The 22,734-nt window shown below is 35.7% G+C and overlaps 1 protein-coding gene across 4 annotated transcripts in view; it reads left to right on the top strand.

Moving 5' to 3' along the window:
• ROBO1 (roundabout guidance receptor 1) overlaps positions 1–22,734 on the top strand; it is a 401,827-nt gene that overhangs the window by 274,037 nt on the left and 105,056 nt on the right. For all 4 annotated transcript variants that reach the window (XM_042956244.1, XM_015540481.2, XM_042956243.1 and 1 more), the window contains exons 4-6: positions 11,892–12,012; positions 12,384–12,522; positions 14,916–15,043. In XM_042956244.1, the coding sequence (XP_042812178.1) occupies positions 11,892–12,012; positions 12,384–12,522; positions 14,916–15,043 (388 nt within the window). The remainder of the gene's footprint in view (positions 1–11,891; positions 12,013–12,383; positions 12,523–14,915; positions 15,044–22,734) is intronic.

The raw sequence follows: 22,734 nt of genomic DNA, 5'->3' as shown, positions 1-22,734 counted from the left end.
ACCCTATTTGCTTTCTTAGGTAGTGCTTAGATATATTTTCATTTGTCTTAACATGAGTAGTGTGGGGGAGAAGAGGGTTATTATTTCTATCTTATCACGTGTCCCTTATGAAAGGAGGCACACATTTGCCAAATAATGTAGCTAGGTTGTGGCATAGTCTTGTGATCAATGAAAAAGAATGAAGCACTGGCCATATGGCTATTGAATCTCTGACTCTGGTCTGATGAGCCCTGACTTCTGATTAATCAATTAAGCCTGTCTTTTGCAAGTCTTCTCTTGCTCTCCTTTAACTCCTTGGGATTAAAATACCACAGAATGGGAATGGGTGTTTACTTCGATTTGTATCTACTTTTAGGGATGTTCATACTTGTAGAGAACCTTAATAAATAGTATTAAATGCTTATATTACTTTTTAATGTTTTTTTCAAATTACAAGTGTTTCCATAAAGTCATTCTCCTTACTTAATTTCCATAAAGTCATTCTGAATTTCTGAATCAGAGAATCCCTTGCATACTCAACATTGATTTGATTTTTTTTCTGCCATTGTTATGTATCTTATTCAGAATATAAGTGAATTTAAATTTCAAGAGTAACCATATTATACAGTCTCTGGAAAAGGCATTATCTTAGCAAGGCATTTGGTGGTGTGGGCAATTCTCACACTGAACCAAAACTATAGAGAAGAACTAAGCATGAGAACTTATGGAGACACAAATGAATTTGCTGTTTGAAAAGTATTTTCAGCTGGTGCACTTGTAACTCGAAAGAGCCAAGTGTTTGAAAATGAGCTTTTTCTTCCCTCAAATACTGTGAGCATTTGTCATCTTTATTTCCAGAGTATGGTCATAATTCCTCCATAGATTTTTATTTCAGGCTCTCCTAACAGCGACTGTATGTAAATTCAGAATTATAGCCAGATGGTTGGACAAGGTGATAAAAAGCAAACCTGGTTTTGTAGAAAAGTGAAAATTGCCCATAAGATTGTGTTTTTACCTTTAAAACAGCAGGGCATTGTTTCATGAGAACTGTGAAGGAACTAATACATTAACTTTAACAGCTGTGAGCTAAATTAATTTTTCATATGCATACAGAATACTACCGTGTAACACCTATAATTTTCATGGAGGTAAAAATCAATCAACTTTCTTACTTTTAGCAGATAGCTAGAAAAGTCTATTCTCTCCCAAAACCACTCTTTATATTATCTCCTTGCTACAGGACTTTTGGGTTCTGATCTTAATAACTGGGGAAGCAGACACCTGGGGAATCAGCTGAAAGCCTTCCCTGTTTATCTGCTCTCCATCTCACCAGCACTAAGCAGTTGTCTGCCCCTGATTTGAAATACAATAAATTCAAGGGGGCCTTCTCGGTTGATTGCTTTAGGCTACATAACGGTGACTGGCTCAAGAAAATGGGCCTCGAACAGAGAAAATGCCAAACCCAGGTCTTCACATTGACTTTGAGCCACAGTTAAGAGAAATAGGTGCGTTTTAAGGAGACTGTGTTTCTTTTCTGTTATCCCTTGTTAAAATGAGGATTCACAGAAAGGTCCTCTGGTGATATAAACTAGATAGAAAGGTCACAATTTATACCTTCACAGAGAAAATCGTCCTCTCCCTGGGACTTAACTGTGTCGCTCTGTAGGATGGTTCCCACTTGCCTGCAATTAACGATACGGCTCTTCCTGAGCTAGTCTATAATCAGATTATCATAGGTGTGCTTCTGCGGCAGCACACCGCCAACTACCGATTTGTAAGTTGCCGTGAGGGAGAAATGAAACGTTCAGTAGGAGAACTGCAAATAACAGAGAGATGCAGCTGCCATAGTCCTAGGCAGTGATTCTCTCAGGCCTGTGTTCTCAGCTGGCAGCTCCCCAAGCTGGGTAGAGCCACGTGTTCCCACTGGGATAATTGCTTTTTCTGCAGGAGTCTCTTGTTGCCTCCCTCTGATGACCCAGTGTGTTTAAACTCCTGGCCGAAATCATGTGGGTTTTTCAATGGTGTTGTGAAGTGTACCAGCAAACAAATGAAATTGGATCATGTTCTCTTCTATGCATGTAGCCTAAGCAAATATGGGACACCAGTAGAGAGATCCTAATTGCCTATTTTTTTCCCTCTCTCTTCTCCTGAGAGAACAGTTGAAAGACCCACAAGTTATGGTTTTCCCCTTGGCATGCTGTCCCTTTTAATGTCAGCAAGAAAAAGGCAAAGTGTCATTTGATTGCTTTCGGTTTGTCATTTTCATATTTTTTGCTAATGAATATGTACTTACCCAGGCATCTTTTTGTTATGTAAGATGTTTTTTTTGGTGCAAATCCCATGGACATTATTTATAATTTGAGTAGGCTGTAGAACAGGAAATGGGCTTGGCATAAGAATGGATGAGTCAATGGATTAGTAATATCCAGGTGAAAACTTTTTACCATGTGATTAAAATCTGACCGAATTAATTTTTAAAATAATCTCCAGTAAAAAAACAAAAACAAAAACAAAAACATTGTAAATACTACTCTATAATCTGTTTGTCACAGTTTAAAACTCAGTTTCCCGGTTTCTGGGGTACAGCCGCTCTCACTGTGTCACGAGCCCATGCTGAACTGGTAATGAGGACATGGTGGCTTTACCTAACAACTTCTGCATGTGCATCAGGAAAGCAGGTCACATCTAATCAAGAGACTTGTGTGGGAAATATTTAGAACAGTGCATTTTTTCCCTTCCTTCTCCTCCTTCTCTTTCTTTCCTTCTCTCTCTGTCTCTCTCTGTCTCTCTCTGTCTCTCTCAGGTCTCTGTGAACCAAAATGATAAAGCAATAGGGAGAGGTGAACATTTTGCAGAAAATGATTGACAGATAGTAGCCTTTAGGAAACGTAGGAGGAGCATATAAACTCTGTTACCCAGGAAGAAGTGTGATTTGGCTGACCCTGGTTTGTTGTTTGTATATTTATTTAAAATAAAACTTATGTTTGGGACTTCACTATAAAACCATGTTGTCATGAATACATGATATTTTTAAAAGCTTTATTTTTTGCACGACAGGAGTAGTAGAAATAAATAAACAAATATTTTCTTGAAATGTATTCATATACTTAAGAAAAGTGTTTATGGTGACTAGAGAAATAGAAATTGTTTTATATCAGTGATTGTTGATAGTGGAAATTGATCAGAAATTTAAATTTGTATCTGATTACCAACTATGTTAAAATTTAGGTTCCAAAGAGTGAAACAAGAACACAATTATTAATGCGTATATTGAGAAATATAAAGTACCTCTATATGATGTTAAAGCATAATTAATAAAAGCATGAAATTATTTCATTCTAAACATGGCTTTTTTTTTCCCCTAACTGTTCTTACTGAACTACTTACCTGGAGGTGTAAGAAATATCACCAAATAAGAAATACTGCTAATTTCTTTGTTATTGTGTAAAGTCTGAATTATGTGAATTATCTTTTACTTGTAATTTTTTAGATTGCTATGAGACATGTAGTTTATCCAGTCCTTTGTCCATCATTCATATATATAACCCCACTACCACCAGTCTTTTTTTTTTTTTTTTGCTTAATTTAGAATGCAATAAAGTAAGGTTGTTTTTGAAAGATGCTACTGTAGCGTATTAGAAAACATGGATGCTTTAATCTGTAGCGTTTACACTCAGGATTGATACCACTTTTGCAGCCAGATTGGAAAGTAGTGGGTATTCCTTTGTCTCCCTGCTCGAGTCAGATATCTTTTTTTGGTTTATTTTTGTTGTCGTTGTTGAATTAATGTTAAATTTGAAAATAAATAAATAAATAAAAGCTGTTATTGTGACTCTTCTCTTCTCTACATGTCTCTAAGGAGTCCTTAGGGACCATCCAAAACTGCCCTGCAGTTTATTTCACCAAGGAGAATGTCTGGGGGCGATGACTGGCCATCTGGGGTACCTGCATCTCATTGTCATTAAGAAGTCTTAAGCCCATGCAAAGTACTTCTCCTCTAGTTCACAACAGCTTGATATCTATTCTGTGGGTCAAAGATCCAGGCAGAATTGACAACATTACTAAGAAGAGATATTCTGCCCAAAGAGAGTTAGTAATAAATTGTTTAAGGATGATATATACTAGACTATAATTCAAAACCTCTCCTCTCATTTACTTTGCAAAAATAGTATCACAACAGTGGCAAAGAATCAAATTTTTCAAAAAAAAATTATTTCCAAACCCAGGTTATTATTTCACTCATGTTAACCCTGCTTATCAAGCCTTTACTACTGTAAATGAATATTTCCAAGCCTTTAAATCTTTCTGAAATTTGTAAACATTCATACTGCACAATATCTTATTGGTATAATGACACCTGTGTATGTCTTATACGTATTATTTAAACATATTTCTCATTTAGCATTCTAAATCATTATTCTTGTAATCCATTATTATGATGTATTTTGAAAATAGTATTTCTAGTAAGGAACACAGATTTTAAATGCAAAATCCATTAAAGGAAATGAGATAAATTATATGACAGTTTGGTGGTTAGCAATTTGAAATCATCTTTGAAGCCCTTAATATAATTAGTGGTTTCATTTTTGGTCTGCTGACTTCAAGTCACATTAAGTTAATGTAATTAAAAGCAGAAAAGATTTCATGTAGCCATACTAGTTAATTAGCCCCAGTTGGTTTAGTATGTTAACCTAGAGGTGTATGGCTAACGTTGTGGGGTGATGCCTGAAAAAAAAAAAATTCCTGTGTAACAGATACTGCAAATCATCTGACTTGCTTTAGGGTGGAAAATGAAGACATACCAAGGAGTTCATTTTAAGTTCATCTTTATGTCTGATTTTAAGTACTGATTGCAGGGTAAGCTGTATACTTCATTGAATAACCAGTCAAAAGGCTTAATTTACCTTTTTAAAGAAAACATGCTTCAATGTGTACAAAAATAATCAGATTTTCTTCTTGTATTCTGGAAATAAGAAGTCTTATTGAAGTTCTGATTCTGATTTTTTCATGCTTACCAGGAATATAAAATGATTCTTTTTTTGGTTAAAAAGGTAGACCTTACACCTTATACCTGACTTGTCTATACTATGTCAGTATTTGGTAAACAGTCTAGTAAAGATGAAAACATTCTAAAAAGAGATTTTCAACAGCTTTGAAGAAATCTTTAAGTAGTAGGAGAGAAAGCTTTTTATACCCCTAAGGAAAATGACCATGTATTATTTCTTTAGGGAAAATGCTAGTTTATAAGAATCAAATCATACATTGATATCAAATAATTGATATATATCAAATACATTGATGTGTCCTTTACCTTAATGTCTCTGAAACATTTAAAAAAAACCATCTGAGGCTATTCTGAAGAAAATTATAAAGTGTGAAGATATTTAAAACTTTAAAATTCCTTACCACTTTCTTCTTTTTCTTCCTCCTCTGTCTCCTTCCCAAAAGGGAGGCAAGTCCACTGGGACTTTTGTTTTGTTTTGCTTTTATCAGGTATGTAGATAGCTGAGGCCCCCTTTTAAGCACTGTCTAGAGCTTATGGAAATGTGGGTTTCTAATGTGGTTACCACTGTGGTCTGGTAAGGTATATGGTAATGAGGAAGTAGGACCTCTGCCTTAGATTTTTGACATAGGCTGGATGCCAGCATATTGTCTGAAGGCTTAACATGTTCAGCCTCTGCACCACCGGATTATGTTAATTGAAGAAGTGTTTCAGCAGTGCAGTGTGTAACATTGTGTCTGTTCATTATACAAACTCCTTTTTGATAGGTTTACAATTTGCCTGTCAGATCCAGTTGCTGGAAGAGACCTGCCAAGAAATATTTCTTAGCTCATTTTAAATATGGCTGTTTTCATATTTATAGTGTTCTGTGTGCATTAGACATATTTTTCCTTTCTGTGTAGAGAGGAAATGTCAATTTTTGGTTTGCAAAGGGGCACTAAGATTTAGAACGTATAAAGCCACTCGTTGCAATCAATATCATTGTATGACTCAACATAAAATGGTGATTGTTAAAAGAGGTACTGTACTGCTTGAGAGCTGGTGTGTTATATTTGATCAGTTATTGTACTATGCTTTTTCTGTTCTTCTGTTCATTGAATAAAACAGGCCACCATGTCGTCCACAGTTGTGACCATTGAGAATAAAAGGATGGCTTTTCTTACCTCTGTTTCAATTCAGCCATTGACATAATGCCAAAATCAATTTGAATTTGTAGAAATTGAGGACTACCGTTTTCATCATCATTATTATTATTTTTTTATTTCTTCCTTCCCTTTTGTCGGTTTGCATCTCTCACATCTCTAAGGATGTAAGTTTCTTCAAGGTTTCTTGAGGCTTGTTTAGTTTTCCATTTAGGTTGTAATGTCTGTTTTAGGACCCTTAACCATTATTGTCGGTGAGTATAGAAAGGAATGTAGTATTTCATAATGAAATTATCTTACTAATAAGGTAGAAGGTGTGAGGGGGTATTTATACTAATCTCAGAAGTCGCAGCAATGATTTCCCGAAAAGAAAACGCATTTTTTTAATGTTTTCTTTTCTTTCTTTTCTATTTATTTTCTTTGAGAGAGAGCATGAGTGAAGGAGGGGAAGAGAGAGGGATACACATACAGAATCTGAAGCAGGCTCTAGGCTCCAAGCTGTCAGCACAGAGCCCAATGTGGGGATTGAATTCATGAACTGCAAGATCATGACCTAAGCTGAAGTTGGACACTTAACGGACTGAGTCACCTAGGTGCCCCTAGAATAAACACTTACTATTTTGTCTAATTTTAACTACCCCTCCCTCCTGTCATTTTAATCCAGCATTTACCTTTAGGCCAGAGCCAAGCCTTTAGAACAAAATTTCTCAGCATCAGCACTACTGACATCTTGGCTGTGATACTTCCTTATTTGTGGAGGACTCCTCTGTGCCTTGTAGGAGACTTTACCCTCTAGGGGGTAATAGCACCACCTTTCCCCTGTCTCAGTCGTGACAACCACAAATATCTTCAGACATGCCCACATATTTCCTGGGAGAAGGTAGGTGACTGCCCTTATAAAGAATCACTGGTTTGGAGGAAATAAGAAAGGCATGATTGGCCAGAGAATTTCTTGCTTCTAAGGCTTTGCTATGTTGATGCGAATAAACATTTTTCTGACAAAAGCAATGGAAGATGTGTCACTAATTAATTTTAATAAAAAGCTTCTGGATGTAGTCTTACAAGGGAAGATTCATTTTGATTAGACAAATCTCTGTTTTAATCATTAAATCCCTAAGTATAACACAAAATAATGTGCAAGCATTTTTCTGAGTACTTTATATGATTCATCTCAATATCCTTGGAGATGTATGTTAAGAGTATGCCCAATTTAGAAATGAAAAACAGGTACAGAGGAGTGATACCTTGCCTGAACTCACATGTACCTAGAGACGGTGATTCCAGTTCCCATGCTCACTTTGCTTTCCTATGTGGATATATCTACTTTTGATCAATTTGAAAGATCATCTGTGCTTTAGAAATCTTTTTTTTTTTTTAATTTTGCATATATTTTCATTTTAAGTTGGTTCCAACCAGATAGAGTTGGTAAAGAATACCACTGGGAGGTGGGGGGGAAGATGCAATTTAGTTGACTTCATGTAGCCATGGAGGATTAATATCTATGCTGTTATTCAAGAAAAAAAATACATATTTCTCATCAAAAAATGTGTTGTGAGGTTCATATTTTATTTTCAGGCCTCAATTAGTTACTTTAGTGTTTTTTGGTACAGAAATTATATATAAATAAACAGATATGATAAATGTATGCTTTTGGTCATATTATGATTCTAATGAAAAAGCTTCTCAAGACACCTAATTCATTTTAAAACACTTCTTGTAGAAATGCATGTCATAGTGGTCCATACTACCAGTAAGTATTTACTTACAAAGGACAGAGAAAATATTTTGTAAAATGCCTGGTGAGGTATTTTGTATTTGAACAGTATATATGGTTTAGCAAGGCAATTTGTAAAATAAAATTTTATAGAACAGGAGCAGTTTTGTTTTTTTTTTTTTTTATATTTAGTAAAGAAACATAGCCTTGTGTTTCCAAAACATAAGTCTCCTGCTCAGTGAATTTAGAAAAGTTTTTGAAGATTGAGCCAAGTGTGATAAACACTTGAATCTTGAACACCACAGACGTTAGGGGTGCCTACCCCCTCCCTGCACAGTCAAAAATCTGTGTGTAACTCTTGATTCCCCAAAAACTTCATTGCTAACAGCCCACTGTTGACCGATGCCTTACAGGTAACATAAACGCACACGTTTTGTATGTTATGTGTACTTTATACTGAATTCTTACAATAACATAAGCTAGAGAAAAAAAATGTTATTAAGAAAATCATAAGGAAGAGAAAATACATTTATAGTACTATACCATAATTATACCAAAATCTGCATTGAGGTGGACCCACACAGCTCAAACCCATGTCGTTCAAGGTCACAGGTACAGCTAGAGCTATAGGAATGGGATGTGAACAACACATTCTTCAGGACTTGATGGCTTTCTTTGAATTTGTAGTTCATCTAAGTTATTGTTTCCTCTCATTTACTGCAAGGTTGGAATTTTTTCCTTGAGAATCTCCTGGCAGTTATGAGAATCTCCTCTCATAACTCATGTTAACTAAATTTCCCTTCTTCTCCATGTATAGGGATTCTTTCAAAATATAACAACGTTGGGCTGCAATATATAATGTTAATTGGTACCCCACATGTGGATTAGCAAGTTGATTTAAAACTCTAAATTCCCAAGTATTTAAGATTTGTAAAAGTAAATTAGTACTATATTATACTGAAACTGTAAAAATGTCTGTACCGTTGAAAATTACTTATACTTTATCATTCTTTGACTTTCATTTTTTTCCACATTTGAGTGTATTTTAAAATTATCCTTAAAGCCTTATATTTTATTGTATATATAATTCACTGGCTTTTAAAGCAAAAGGAACACTTACAGCATTTTAAGAGTTTACTTCCTCTTATTTTGCTATAATTATTACTTATTAATGTACAATCCCTTCAGAAATGAACTGATTACCTAAATATGCAGAAACATTTAAGGTTAGATTCTGAGACATAAGAGGCTCAGTATCTTGTCCAAAATTAAAGAACCAGTAAAGGAACATCTAAGGACCACATATCAGATCATTTAACTTTCCTATCAGGAATAGAATGTGTTACCTTCATTTTTGCAGGAATTATTTTGTTTCCTCAAGGTTTTGGAAATGTTTAGGTGAGGTGTTGCAAAATAAGTACATGACAAAAGGTTACAGTAAATCTTAATAGTATGGATCTGAATTTTCTGAACCTCAAGAAATGAAATTTATTAAATTCAAGTTTATTAAATAGCAAGTATAACCGTGCTGTGGGCTGTGTGTTTCCTGTCATTTGTGCATCTCATGTAGCCAAAGACATATCTCTTGGGGAATATCTGTTCCAACTTGCTAAGTGACATTGGGCAAGTCACTTTCCTTCCACAATTTTTTTTTTTAATTATTTGCTAGATATTGTGACAGGTCCTTGGGGCTATAAAGACAAATTAGATACGCTTCTCTGCTTCAGAGTTCACAGTCAGGGGGGAAATCTGGCGTTTAAATGCAAAATTAAAACATACTGTGATGATGGGCATAGTGCAGGTATACAGGAAAAGAGGTTATACTTTCTGAGCTGCTGGTTCCTTAAGTGAAAAATGAAGTTATTATAACACTTGCCCTTACAGCCTCACAGCAGGGGTATGAGAAAGACCAAATTTAAATGATATATTCACACAAAAGCCACTTTATAAAACATAAAATAGCACTGTGAACCAATAGCCTGCAGGTTGGGAATACATTTGAATTAAGAATCACACTTTGAGTTCTTCTAAGGAGATAATTGCACATGTGAGAAAAGATATATGCAAAAGAATGCTGATTTAGAAGAGGGAAAATGAATTATCTTAAACATCTATCAGTAGGGGAATAGTTTGGTAAAATATGATAAATCTATATGATGGAATATTATGTGTAAAGGAATCCTGTGCACAATGGAATACTATTTTGTCATTGAAGTTAATGGGGAGGATCTGTATACATGATCTTCAACATTTAAAATGCAAAATATTCTCAACATATTATTGAGTTGGAAATGCATACAGAAGAGCATATACCACATGATCTTACTTTAATGAAAGTGTGTGTGTAGATGTAGGTCTTTATATCTATCTATATCTGTACATCTGTATCTGTATCTAATCTATATCTATCTATTGTGTGTGAGAGCCAAAAGAAGAATGCATACAAAGTTACGATAGTAGTTAACTCTTGAAAGATTTGTTTGTTTTTGTGTGACATTTATTTCTTTGTATTATTCTGTCTGAAATTTAGGTAAGTATATATGAAAACGGTATATATTAACACATCTTGTAACTGCTGTAAACCTTTATAGAAATGCTTCATTGAATAACGGGCTAGAATTTGTCTATAAAAGTAGTTGGTATTCAACAAAAATCACCTGAGTGAGGCATTATTCTAGGTATGAGGGACAGAGTCATGAACAATGCAGAGAAGAGTCCCTGTGTGGTTTTTGTAATGGTACCGAGAGAATCATGATTATTGTTTAAAAAAAACGACTGAAAAAATATTAAGTTCTAAAACCACAAAAATTAAAACTGCACTGTTAATATTTGATTTGTCCTAATATATAAAGACTTGGATGCAGTGTCTAGTTTGGGTATCTGGATTGAAACTAAGCAATTAAAATACTGCAAAACAGTATGACCCCACCTTTGTAAACGAGTGGTTTCAATAAACTCCAAGTTTATGATTAAAACAAAAAATTATGTTTGAGTAGTCCTTTCCTGCCTTCTGTTTTGTATCTCTTAATCTTTCTCTTTCTCTTTTTCTTTCTTTCTTTTCTTTCTTTCTTTCTTTTCTCCTTCCTTCCTTTCCTTTACCTTTCTTTCTTTCTTTCTTTCTTTCTTTCTTTCTTTCTTTCTTTCTTTCTTTCTTTCTTTCTTCAGTACACTGTACAGAATAACTGTGAAGTTGAGGTTAAAACCTGCATGAAGAAACATTCTAGAAGTTATCCCTGACAAAACCTTTCTAAGGTTCAGAGAATTAGAGATATTCATGGGTAATTGAACCCAACTCTCCACCAAAAGCATATTAAATTAAGTAAAGATAGTTCAATTTCCGCATCCCGCTCTTAATTCATGGTTAACTTCAGCCTATTTATTGTACTGGAAGTCTGCTTACATTTGTAATTAATTCTTCTTCAAATAATTAAATGTTCAAGAGTGTGTCCAAATGACTTTCCAGATGATTTATTGGGATCTGTTCAGTCTCTGCCTCCTAAGTCCCCAAGAAATTCCTTGGGCAGCAGAAACACATACATTATTTTTTTTTAGAACACGTCAGTTTCTGCGGTGTTTTGAATCTTTAAAGATATGTTCCTTTAAAACAACTCTAACAAATTAAGTAATTAGGGTCATTTTTATTTCCACATCTTCTAGTACCAGAATATGCTTCCTTGAAATCAATTGTAGCTAATATGTATTTACATATTAATTACACTCATATATGGTGTTAAGAATTTCCTTTTTTTTTTTTCCTACTTGCTAACCAAATTACTCATAGAATTTTTCGGTTTTCATTTAACCAAATAATATCAAAGAACTTGGCCACTTGGGATAAACAAATTTCTTGTTATATGGAATGTAATAACTGTGTAAGAAGATGTAGGTAAGTAGACATGTTTTGCCCCTTTTCTACTGTACATTTGGTACACATTCTGCCTAACGTTACTACCTATAAATATAGCAAATACTGCACATCAGCTTTTTGATATCTGTCTTGTAAACATGGCTAAAGTCATGTTAATTGTATTCATGTACAACTTTTTTTTTTAAGATTCGAGGAGGAAAGCTCATGATCACTTACACCCGCAAAAGTGATGCTGGCAAATACGTTTGTGTTGGTACCAACATGGTTGGGGAACGGGAGAGTGAAGTGGCTGAGCTAACGGTTTTGGGTAAGTGAAATTTTATCTCATCTCCTTGCTGTACAGTAGATTTCTTGCCACTTTGCAGTATCTTTATACAGGGAGAAAGAAATGACCTTCTTTAGGAGGTAGACCAATATTTTGGGTGGGTGGGAGAGGAGAGAAGACATGAGTAAAGCAGCCTGAGATAAAGTCCCCAAGCAGCCTGAGATAAAGTCCCCAAGACATGGAAAAGGGGGAGAAAACTCTAAACCTAGGGAGGGGCTTCTAGAAGAAGGGGACTATGTGGAATAATTTTGTAAGTAATATTTCAAATTATACACGTCTTCACTGAACATCTAAGATGTTTTTTTAGTTTGTTTCTCTTTATTTGATCTTGAGATGGCTTTTTCTAATTTTAGAGAGACCATCGTTTGTAAAGAGACCTAGTAACTTGGCGGTAACTGTGGATGACAGTGCGGAATTTAAATGTGAGGCCCGAGGTGACCCTGTGCCTACGGTACGATGGAGGAAAGATGATGGAGAACTGCCCAAATCCAGGTACTGATCAGAAGTTAGCGGAACAATTCATCCATTCAGAATTTCTGTGGTTCTCATCAGAGCAGCACTTGCATATACACCATTAGACTAGTCTATTCTAGACTTTTTGTTCAGGGGCCAGAAGCAGGAGAGTGTCATGCTTCCTCTGAGGGTTTCACACAGGAACTGTAGATTCTTGACCCTGCCCTGCCCAGGGACCCCTTGTAAAATGTGATATTTTTTAAACAGGCTTCTCTTCTGTTCAACCAGAGCACAATTAATAGTAATTTCTTGCATGGGAGTAGATAGGAAAGGGAAGGGAGGTACAACATTAAAGATATAGGTATGAATCAATTTAAAGAGCAAGAGTCTATTTTCTTAGCTACAACACTACAAGGGAATAGTAGAAGTCAGAGTGTCTTGATATCTGTCAAGTCTTTAAATTGGCTAAGAGCAGAGGTACACTTGCAGCCTTAGGGAACGAGACAGTGAAATGAAGCTTTCGGGTATTGTTTTTAAGCTGTCTGTTCATTCATTCAGCAAACATGTGTTGAGTCTTTGCTAGGTTTTGGGGTTACAGTGGCTTAGACATAGTTTCTGCTTTTCAGGAGCTCCCAAAGGAGATTTGTAAGGGTAGATACAGAATAACATAGCAAACCCTTTGCCACCTAAAATGTAGACTGGTGGGAGTAGGAAATCAGGAGAGAATTCTCAAAGGAAGGTGACATGTAAGCAATGTCTTGAAAAATATGTCTAAATTGAAAAAGCAAGACCAAAGAGAAGAGTGTTCCAGGAAAAGAGACATTACAACACAGACTTAAATCTGAGAAAGAACATCACATATTTTGAGGGGTAGAAAGTTTAGCATAACTAGTTCATAGGGCATGTAGCAAGAAGTTACGGGATATCAGGTTGGAGACACTGGGGCCAAATTATCAGGGGCTTTGTATCATCGACTGAAGAATTTTGAATCATATTGCATGCACAGTGATGAATCAAAGGGATTAGAATGAACAGGATTCCTTTTTTTTTTTAAAGATTTTATTTTTGAGTAATCTCTGCACACAACGTGGGCCTCCAACTTAATACCGAGATCAAGAATTACATGCTCTACTGACTGAGCCAGTCAGGTGCCCTGAACAGGATTACTTTTTAAAGAAAATAATATTTTAGTACTATGGGTATTACATTAGTACAGGGAAAATCTAGTGGCAGGGTCACCTTTGTTGTTTTTGTCCAGATAAGGGATATAGATTGCCTGAACTGGAACTCGAGCTACAGACAGGGATCCATAGTGGACTGAAATTTCTTTTTTTTTTTAATTTTTTTTAATGTTTATTTATTTTTGAGAGAGACAGAGACAGAGTGTGAGTGGGGGAGGGGCAGAGAGAAAGGGAGACAGAATCTGGAACAGGCTTCAGGCTCCGAGCTGTCAGCACAGAGCCCGACGTGGGGCTCGAACTCACAAACCGTGAGATCGTGACCTGAGCCATAGTCAGACACTCAACCGACTGAGCCACCCAGGTGCCCCATGGACTGAAATTTCTTAGACTAAACTGATGAATTGGATGATTTGTTAGATATAGAGCTGTTGAAGGAAGATATAGGTAGATTGTATTAGGATGAGTTGGTTTATATAATGGGGTAAGCAAAGAAACTTGTACTTAACATATGAAATATGAGATACATGTGGGATATGATGTCGAGCTATTAGTCAGTTGGGATTATGAATTTAGAGCTTCAATGAAATAGGGATTAGGAATGTTTGTGCAGCTGATCAATATATAAAGTACAGTTGCTAATATAACTCATGATATTATGTAGAGTAAAAAGAGTATTGAAGTGAAACTTCAAGAGAATCCCAATATTGAGGGGGAGAGAAGATGAGGCATGGCAAGTGAACTGTAGAATAAGAGCCTGGGTTCTGGTACCAACTCTACCACTAAACTAGCGGAGAACCAAAGACAGGTTACCTTACTTTCCTGTGCCTCCAGTTTCTCATCTGCAAAATGTAGATGATACTTTATAATACTTTACATAATTATTGTAAGAATTTTAAAAGATGAAACCTATAAAACAAAGTCTGACCTATAATAAGAATTTATTTAATAGTCACTGTCTGTTAATTTTAGTTTGGGGACAGTAGCTTGAGGAAATAAATGAATAAGTGCCAGCTTTGCCCAAAATATTCTTTTAGAAAGTAGTTTAATTGTTTACCCAACATAAATATGAAAACAGGTTCTTTCTATCTTCATGCTTGCTTAGAGGAATGCCACATTCCACCTTTAGTTTTAAATTTTCTGAAGGGAACATTGCATGTTGTTTATTTGATGCCTTAAATGGGTTATATTTCTAAATGATGGGATTTTCAAGTAGAAGGTCACTTAACTGTGCTTTTTGTGTTATGTCACTAGATATGAAATCAGAGATGATCATACCTTGAAAATTCGGAAGGTGATGGCTGGTGACATGGGGTCATATACTTGTGTTGCAGAAAATATGGTTGGAAAAGCGGAAGCATCAGCTACTCTGACTGTCCAAGGTAGGGTTTGGAGAAGCTTTTGTCGTGGTTGCTTTTTTGTATCATATGAAATATAATGTTGATATTAGAAGAAAATATTATCTATTTGAGTAGTCCACATTAAATATAGACTTCAAATAATGATATAAATATTTTATTTCAAACATAATTAAAAGAAGTTATCGTTTTCCTATGGGAGCTCTGTAAGCGTTTGTGACAGGAAATTGAATTAAGTTGTTACAATTACGGAGAGTATGTGCCTGAAATCTCTGGGTCTTCAAACACAGAGCCCTTCTAATCTTTTAATTAGATGACAGCTATCACCACGAAAACTTTTGTCTTTAAACGGAAACAAATCTACCATTCCTTCAGACCGCGCGCTTTCAAGGGTCTGTACAATTCTGAACCCCAAAATAAGAGAATTCTGTTTCCCTCTAAAATGTAAGACCCATCCACAGAGTAGGGACTTTTGCCGCTTTCTTTTGTTCCTTCAGTCCTGTGACATAACAAACATTCAGTAAATAGTCGTTGAATGAATGAATTGCACCTGCCCTTTGCTAATTCTGATAAAGATTTATTATTTGATGTTATTGGAACCCAAATGGATGTCACATTTGATGGCTACAAGTTTTGAACGCCAGACTCCCATCTTAAACTGCTGGGCAGAAATGGTTCTTTCACTTCCTTCGTATCTATAATCCAAATGTTTCTCATTTTCATGATCCCTGTTCTCCTTTCTTCATGATGCCATACCGATTATTTCTCACTGTGTCTCATCCGAGAACTCTCCCATTTTTTTTTTTCTTTTTAGGGACAAATTCTTATTGTGGAATTTGAGAGACAGTGACCTTTAAAACATACTTTGCTGGTGAATCCCTCCCCCTGTGTTTTGACTAGGGTATAGAGTAAACAGGGATTTGGGTCCTAAACCACAGCTTGTTTCTGGGTCTGACATTAGCAACACTTGGAGTTGTCACCTTTTCTGAACACTGGCTCCTCTAAGGCTATTATGAAGAAAAAGGTGCCTTTTGAGGAGTGTTTCTGTTGTGGGCTTTCTATAAAAGAGTTTTGTGGGCTTTTTACAGTTAAAAAAAAAGAAGAAAGAATATTTTCTTTCGGTCTGTAAAGCCATTATGTCCCACTTTGGGGTTTTTAGCTCAACCTCATAAAAACAAAAGGAAAGAAGGGAAAAGAAAAGATCAAGAACAAACATTGAATTTCTGAGGCCTAGACTACTTCTCTTTAATCTGAGTTAGACTTGAACTCCGTGTAAGACTAAAACTGTAAGAAAAGGAAACCCCTTTACGTTTAGAAAAAGCACAAATTTAAGAGATGTCAAATCCCAGTTCAAAAGCCCCCCAGAGGGAGTAAAAGGAGCCCAGGATAAGACAAGACATGAAAAGGTGTATCTCTCTTTAGACGGTGGTGACAGGGAGGTTGATTTGTCTATCACATTAGTCAAAGAGATATGTTTCACTTTATGTTTTAAAGTCTTTTACCTCAGGAGTCTGATGCTTTCATTAATAATACCATTTTCCTGTATGTAGAGTGGACATTGAAATCAAAATAGACTTTCTTCCTGCAATTTTATTATTTTTTTTCTTCCTGTAATTTTAAACTAAGTCCAAAGCTAATTCAGCCTTAAGTTTTCCATATGTAATTCTTACTCCCTAAGCCTGAATTTCAATGGAAATTGGGTACAAATGATCAGATCCAGAAACTACTTTGGGAATTTAGAATATTTTACTTCAACTGCATTGGGTTTTCTATAAACTTATGAAATATCTGTATAATGCTGAGAAGGCATTCTTTTATTTAAATATTAAAATAAAATATGCATATTAACATCACTGTTAAAATATCTTTAACCATTCTAGAATAATATACATAAAATGCTTAAGAAAGTAACATGATTCCCAACTGCAGAAGATAACTAATCAAAAAAAACAGGAAACTTTTCAAAGGAAACTTGAGAAGTTGTATTTTTTTTTTCATTCGAGACTGAATACAGAAAAATACTACGTACTACAAGGGAAACTAATTTCAAATGAATCTATTTGATAGCAGGAAACAATTACAATAAGAAATTCAGTAGTGTAGTTCTTGATTTCTATATTTTATTTGTGGTTCATTTTTAACAGGAACTATTGGAGTCAGCATGGGCTCAAAAATAATCTTCCTTTCCTTTACCCTCATACAATAAGTATTTAATTTTGGGAGGTGATGTTGGGCAACAAAACTTTGTTCTCCATATAGAAGTTACTGGAAAAAAAAATTCTTAAATATGGGTGACCATTGGATTTCATCCCCAGTACAGATATGATTAGTTCTAAAATTTAAAAAATAAACTTGACTTGGAATCACTTCTTTCTTTCCATTTTTTTTTCTTGAAATCCCAATTCTATTTTCTTGGAAATTCTACCTGTATATATTCTTTAAATATTCTTTCTAAGAATTATCCTGTTTTTTGTACTAGTATAGTCTTCATAGTGGTTAGCATCGTACTGGACATATAGGAGGTGTAATATCTAATAAATACTTGTTCCAATTTGAAATATGAATATGGACTTCAGCCTTCTGCTTGAGTGGTAAAAATATCATAAGGACATCCTATGGTAAATTCAGAAAGCTACCAGTGGCTTTGATTCTGAATGCTAACAGTTAGGTTCTGTTGGATCAAATTTGAAGATATGGCCATCTAACAATGGCTGCCTAGTAGTCTGTGTTTGAAAGGGACTAGAGCTAAACCTAGGACTAGGCAGAGTGTCCTAAACTTATCTGAAGTTTGTTATCTGAGCTTACTTACAAATCTATACTTACTAAATCTTATTAAATACACCACCTATCTAGAATGCCCTTGGAGAACCTAATTCAAGAAATCTGTGTCTGAACACAGAAAGTTGTTATTTTATTTTATTTTATTTTGTGGTTTGTTTTTGAAAGTAAGCTCCATGCCCAACCTGGGGCTTTAAGTAATGACCCCATGATCAAGAGTCGCATGCTCTACCAACTGTTTTGGCCAAGTGCCCCTTTATTTTTTATTTTAAACAAGCAAGTCCATGAATCCCTGAAATAAAGACATACTTGAACTGAAAAAAAAAAAAAATTAAAGGACTTTAAAATTTTTCTTTAGAGTTTGGGTATTATCAGAGCTGGAAGAAATGTATTACAAAAAATTGTGTAGCTAAGAGCATAGACATTAGAGTCAGAATTTAGCAGTTTCTATCATTTACTAACTGTGTGACCTAGAAAAGGTGATTTAAACTTCTTGAACCTCAGTTGCCCTGTGTATAAAATGGTTATGGTGGGGCGCCTGGGTGGCTCGGTCGGTTAAGCGTCCGACTTCGGCTCAGGTCATGATCTCACGGTCCGTGAGTTTGAGCCCCGCGTCGGGCTCTGTGCTGACAGCTCAGAGCCTGGAGCCTGTTTCAGATTCTGTGTCTCCCTCTCTCTCTGCTCCTCCCCTGTTCATGCTCTGTCTCTCTCTGTCTCAAAAATAAATAAACGTTAAAAAAAAAATTTTAAAAAAATGGGTATGGTAATACCAACCTCAGAGCCTTTATAAGGATTAAATTAAATTATATATAAAATTATTTAAAATATTGTCTTACAAAGTATATGTTTTGTAACTAAGAAGCATTATATTCGTATTAGTTCATATCAATTCATATTGATAGCTTTATTGCTTATTTTAATAATTACTGGTTATTTAGTACTGTTCAGATAATTCTAGACAGATAGGGTTTTTCTTTTTCTGCTATTGTAATTGAGAAATTGAACTAATACAGTCATGATAATTATTCAAAACTCTTCTCAAATATAAAGTATTACATTTTCATTATGAAACAAAATATGAAACAAAATTTATTGGCCTTTTTGGTAAGTGGGTTTTGTGTGTGTGTGTGTGTGTGTGTGTGTGTGTGCCATCAAAGCTCTGGTGCTAGATTTACATTGAACTTTTGCAAAATAATTAGATAAATTAATGAAAATAATGACCATTAGGCAATAGAAATCATCAAAAACATTATATTTTATGTTCGATGGATTTGTTGTTTTGTTATGTTTTCCAATCATTTGGATTCTCAGCACCTCAGGTTACCTTTGCTTAAAATAGGGTGTTTCCTGGTAATTCCTTCCAAGACCTGGTCATATTCTGAAAAACTACTTATTCTTCTTTATGACCACCTGGAAGCTTCAATTAATCAATCAACCCATGAATAAACTATGAGGTCACACCCTGTTATTAGCAAGTAACAGCACCCCTAAGACCTATACCACATACATATCTTAATGTGACATTGGATGGATTACTTCTTCTGGAGCAGGCAAACACCAAGTTATCGAGCCAAACCAAAATATTGATTATTTATAACATAGCAGATTTTATTTTACTCTTGAAATAGGCAAATAATAATAAAATTTGTCAATATTAAGAAGTTTTCGGGGTCCCTGGGTGGCTCAGTCGGTTGAGCATCCGACTCTTGATTTTGGCTCATGATCTCACGGTTTGTGGGTTGGAGCCCTGTGTCAGACTCTATGCTGGCAGTGCAGAGCCTTCTTGAGGTACTCTCTCCCTCTCTCTCTGCCCCTCCCTGCTCTCTCTCTCAAAATAAATAAATAAACTTTTAAAAAATTAAAAAAAAAGTTTTCAGTTAAAAATATGTGCAGCCTGGGCTCCATAAATATTTAGGCAGTTCTTCAAAAAGAATATCCAGATTCCTTTAACTTGCATGTCAGTTTTGGTATATCATTGAAACTGATTGTCAGAATGAAACGCAAAGACTGCAATAATTTGATTTTCTTGAAAAATAATTAATGTCAATTATATAACCAATAAAAATGGTGAAATAACACTGTTTGGAATGATTAAAACAGAAAAGTGTTTCCACTTAACTCCCAGTTAACCAGAAAATTCAGCTAGCGTAATATTCTCTTATTCAGTGGAATAATTTGTTTTGTTATCTATAAATTTAAACTTACATCAATGTTATTATATTTATACTTAATGTGTGTCTGCCCCTACTTTCCTTCCATGTGTATAATGTCTCCACACCTCCTCAAGAATTCTCTTTGTGAACCTAAAATACACACAAAACATCAGGCATCTTTTTAATATCATCTCAGTTTTGATCAATTGCATTGTTATATTTGCAGTTTAATGTCTCAATTTGACAAGTGTCAGGATTGTAGGCTCTGTCTTGGTAGGAATGAATTCTCTTCTGAACTTGTGTTTTATATTGTATGATGACCCCATCTTTGAAGGCAAAAGATATATACTGTGGCATTAATAACCATTTCATAGGTTGTAACATACCTATAAAATATAAAATCTAACCAGAACAAAATAGATGCATAGAGGCTCCCTGCCAGGTTTTTAAACAGTGTGCCATTGAAAGGGCTAAAATTTATGCCTCTGCTTGGTGTTCTGAGAATGGTCACAGGTTTGTTTCATATTATTTTACTATCGTAATCTAAACCTATTTATTAGGCCTCTGTTAGATGTTTGCCAGGTGGACCCTGAAGTTCTTGAAATCACATGATAGCTAAGTTTTATTTTTTACTGGTTTTTATTTGTGAACCAATTCATGGTTAATTTAAAAAGTGAGTCCCCGCCCTCCCCCTCTCCCTCCCCCACAACATACATTCACTTTGGTTGAAGTTAGCCTTTGGGAAAAGCATCGTGAATACAGCTTCAATGCACTAAATGAAAAATAAAGGAAGAAAAATAATTTTACTTACTACAGGATTAATAACAAGCCCTTTGAAATGAGTAATTATATGTTTATGAAGACAGTCATGTTGATAACTTTTTACATAATTCCATTTTTGAGGAGTGCTCTCCCGAGGGAAAGGTAGAGGATGAGGCCACACAGAGTTTAGTTTAAACTCCGCATTTCTCCCATATCCAAGTCTGTGCTCTGCCTCTAAGAGTCTGTCTGATTCTTTGCTTCAGTGATATTCATTGCTTAAACAAGGCAAACTTGAGGGCATTATCAATCTTTCCACTCCCTTTGCAACTTTATAGATAAAGCAGCTATTATTACTGTCACAATTTTATTTCCAAAGTGAATTTGTGACTCTGTCACCAGAATGATCATGTTCCCATCACTGTGTCTGTCACAGGAAACCAGACTGAAAACAGACTTCCATACCCCAGCCATTCTCCAAGCAATCACATTTTATCTTTGCTGAGTTGAACCATTAAGAAAATCTAATCCCACTTTTGTTTGTCTGTCTTACAATAGGAACTAAAAAAGACACTTAGCCCCCTCTTTTCCCTTAGCCCTGAGTGCTGGGCCAGTCCGACACAGGAAGCTGGACATTTAGATCTTACTTCACACCTCACTGCACTCCTCTGCAGACCGCTCACAGGGACCAGTTATTCTTTGAAGCTCAAGAAACAGTTGCTTTTCTGCCCTTTCAGCAGCAGCTCTGTTAAAAGAAAAGGCAGATGCCAAACATCTCTAAACCAGGTGATGCTCTGCTCCCAGACGAGTGGGATTTCTGTGAAATCCCAGCTCTTTTCTGATAAGTGCTTGTCCGTTTTTCTTCCTTTGATGTGAAATGACTCCATTCTCTCAATTTCGTCACCTGTTTTATTTTTTTAGTGATAATATATGGTACCGTGAATGACATTGCTGTCTCTTTAAATTTATTGTTGGCGCACAGTAGGAATATTCAAATGAATCCTCAAAAGGATGTGCATTCAATTCCGTTCTGAAGAATTGTTAGTTGTCTGGTGCTTCCCATAAGTATTTATGCCTACTATGCAATGAAGGAACAGAGTGCTTCCTCATTAGGATTGATTAGCCACTGACAGCTTCTGGAAGGCTGAGCCTTAAAGTCTGAGATTGACATGAGACCAGGGAGACACAAAGGCAGAAAAAAAAAAAAAGACCCACACTGTCTTTTGGCTGACTTAATTGCTGCTAATGGGATGTTTCCTAGAGCTTCTCTCCTTGCTGCTGGTGAACCACATGCTTCAAACAAGCAGCTTTGCTGAAATATCTCGGGTGCTACAGTTTATGATTGACCCTTACTTCGTGTCCCAATGAACTAGGAATTGAAGAGCAGTTATAATTTTCAGTAAAACAAGAAGCAGCTGTCAGAGGCTTGTCTAAGCTTTCAGATTTCTACTAACCCAGAGTGTGAGTATTAATTCACAGGAAATAATAGTGATGCAGTGAAAATGGGAGCAGAGAAGGAGGCAGAAAGTGAATTCTGTCTTGTTTGCATCAGTGGAGGCCAGGACAGCCAGCAGCTACATGCCAGTAGATAGATAGCTCAGGGGCTGGATGGGGGTCATGCTTGACTCTCACACTTCTCCCATGTCAGTGGTCACAAAATCCTACTTGTTTTTGCCTTTTAAATATTTCTTAACCCTCCCACCACCCCTCTCACCTTCACATCACTATTTTCATTCAGGCCTTTGTCGTCTGTTAATTTCTAATCAGTTTCCTCGCCTCCATCTTGCCCAGTGGAACCCATTCTCCAAACAACAGGTTCATCCATCTAGAATACATATCTGAACATTGTCATGGTTCCATCTCTCCAGGGTAAGACCCAAGATACTTAATAGTGCTCCTCTTGACCACTCAGTCCCCTCTCACTACTCCCTTCAGTGAAGGAGCACTCCATTGTTTACTTTTTTTTCCATGCACTACCACCATGTGGCTTACCTCCGGGCTTTTATGTTGGTCCCTTGGTCTAAA

Source organism: Panthera tigris, chromosome C2 (genome assembly GCF_018350195.1).
Source record: "Panthera tigris isolate Pti1 chromosome C2, P.tigris_Pti1_mat1.1, whole genome shotgun sequence".
Taxonomy (NCBI): domain Eukaryota; kingdom Metazoa; phylum Chordata; class Mammalia; order Carnivora; family Felidae; genus Panthera; species Panthera tigris.
Note: the sequence above shows the minus strand (reverse complement) of the source record. Positions and strands in the feature narration are given on the sequence as shown.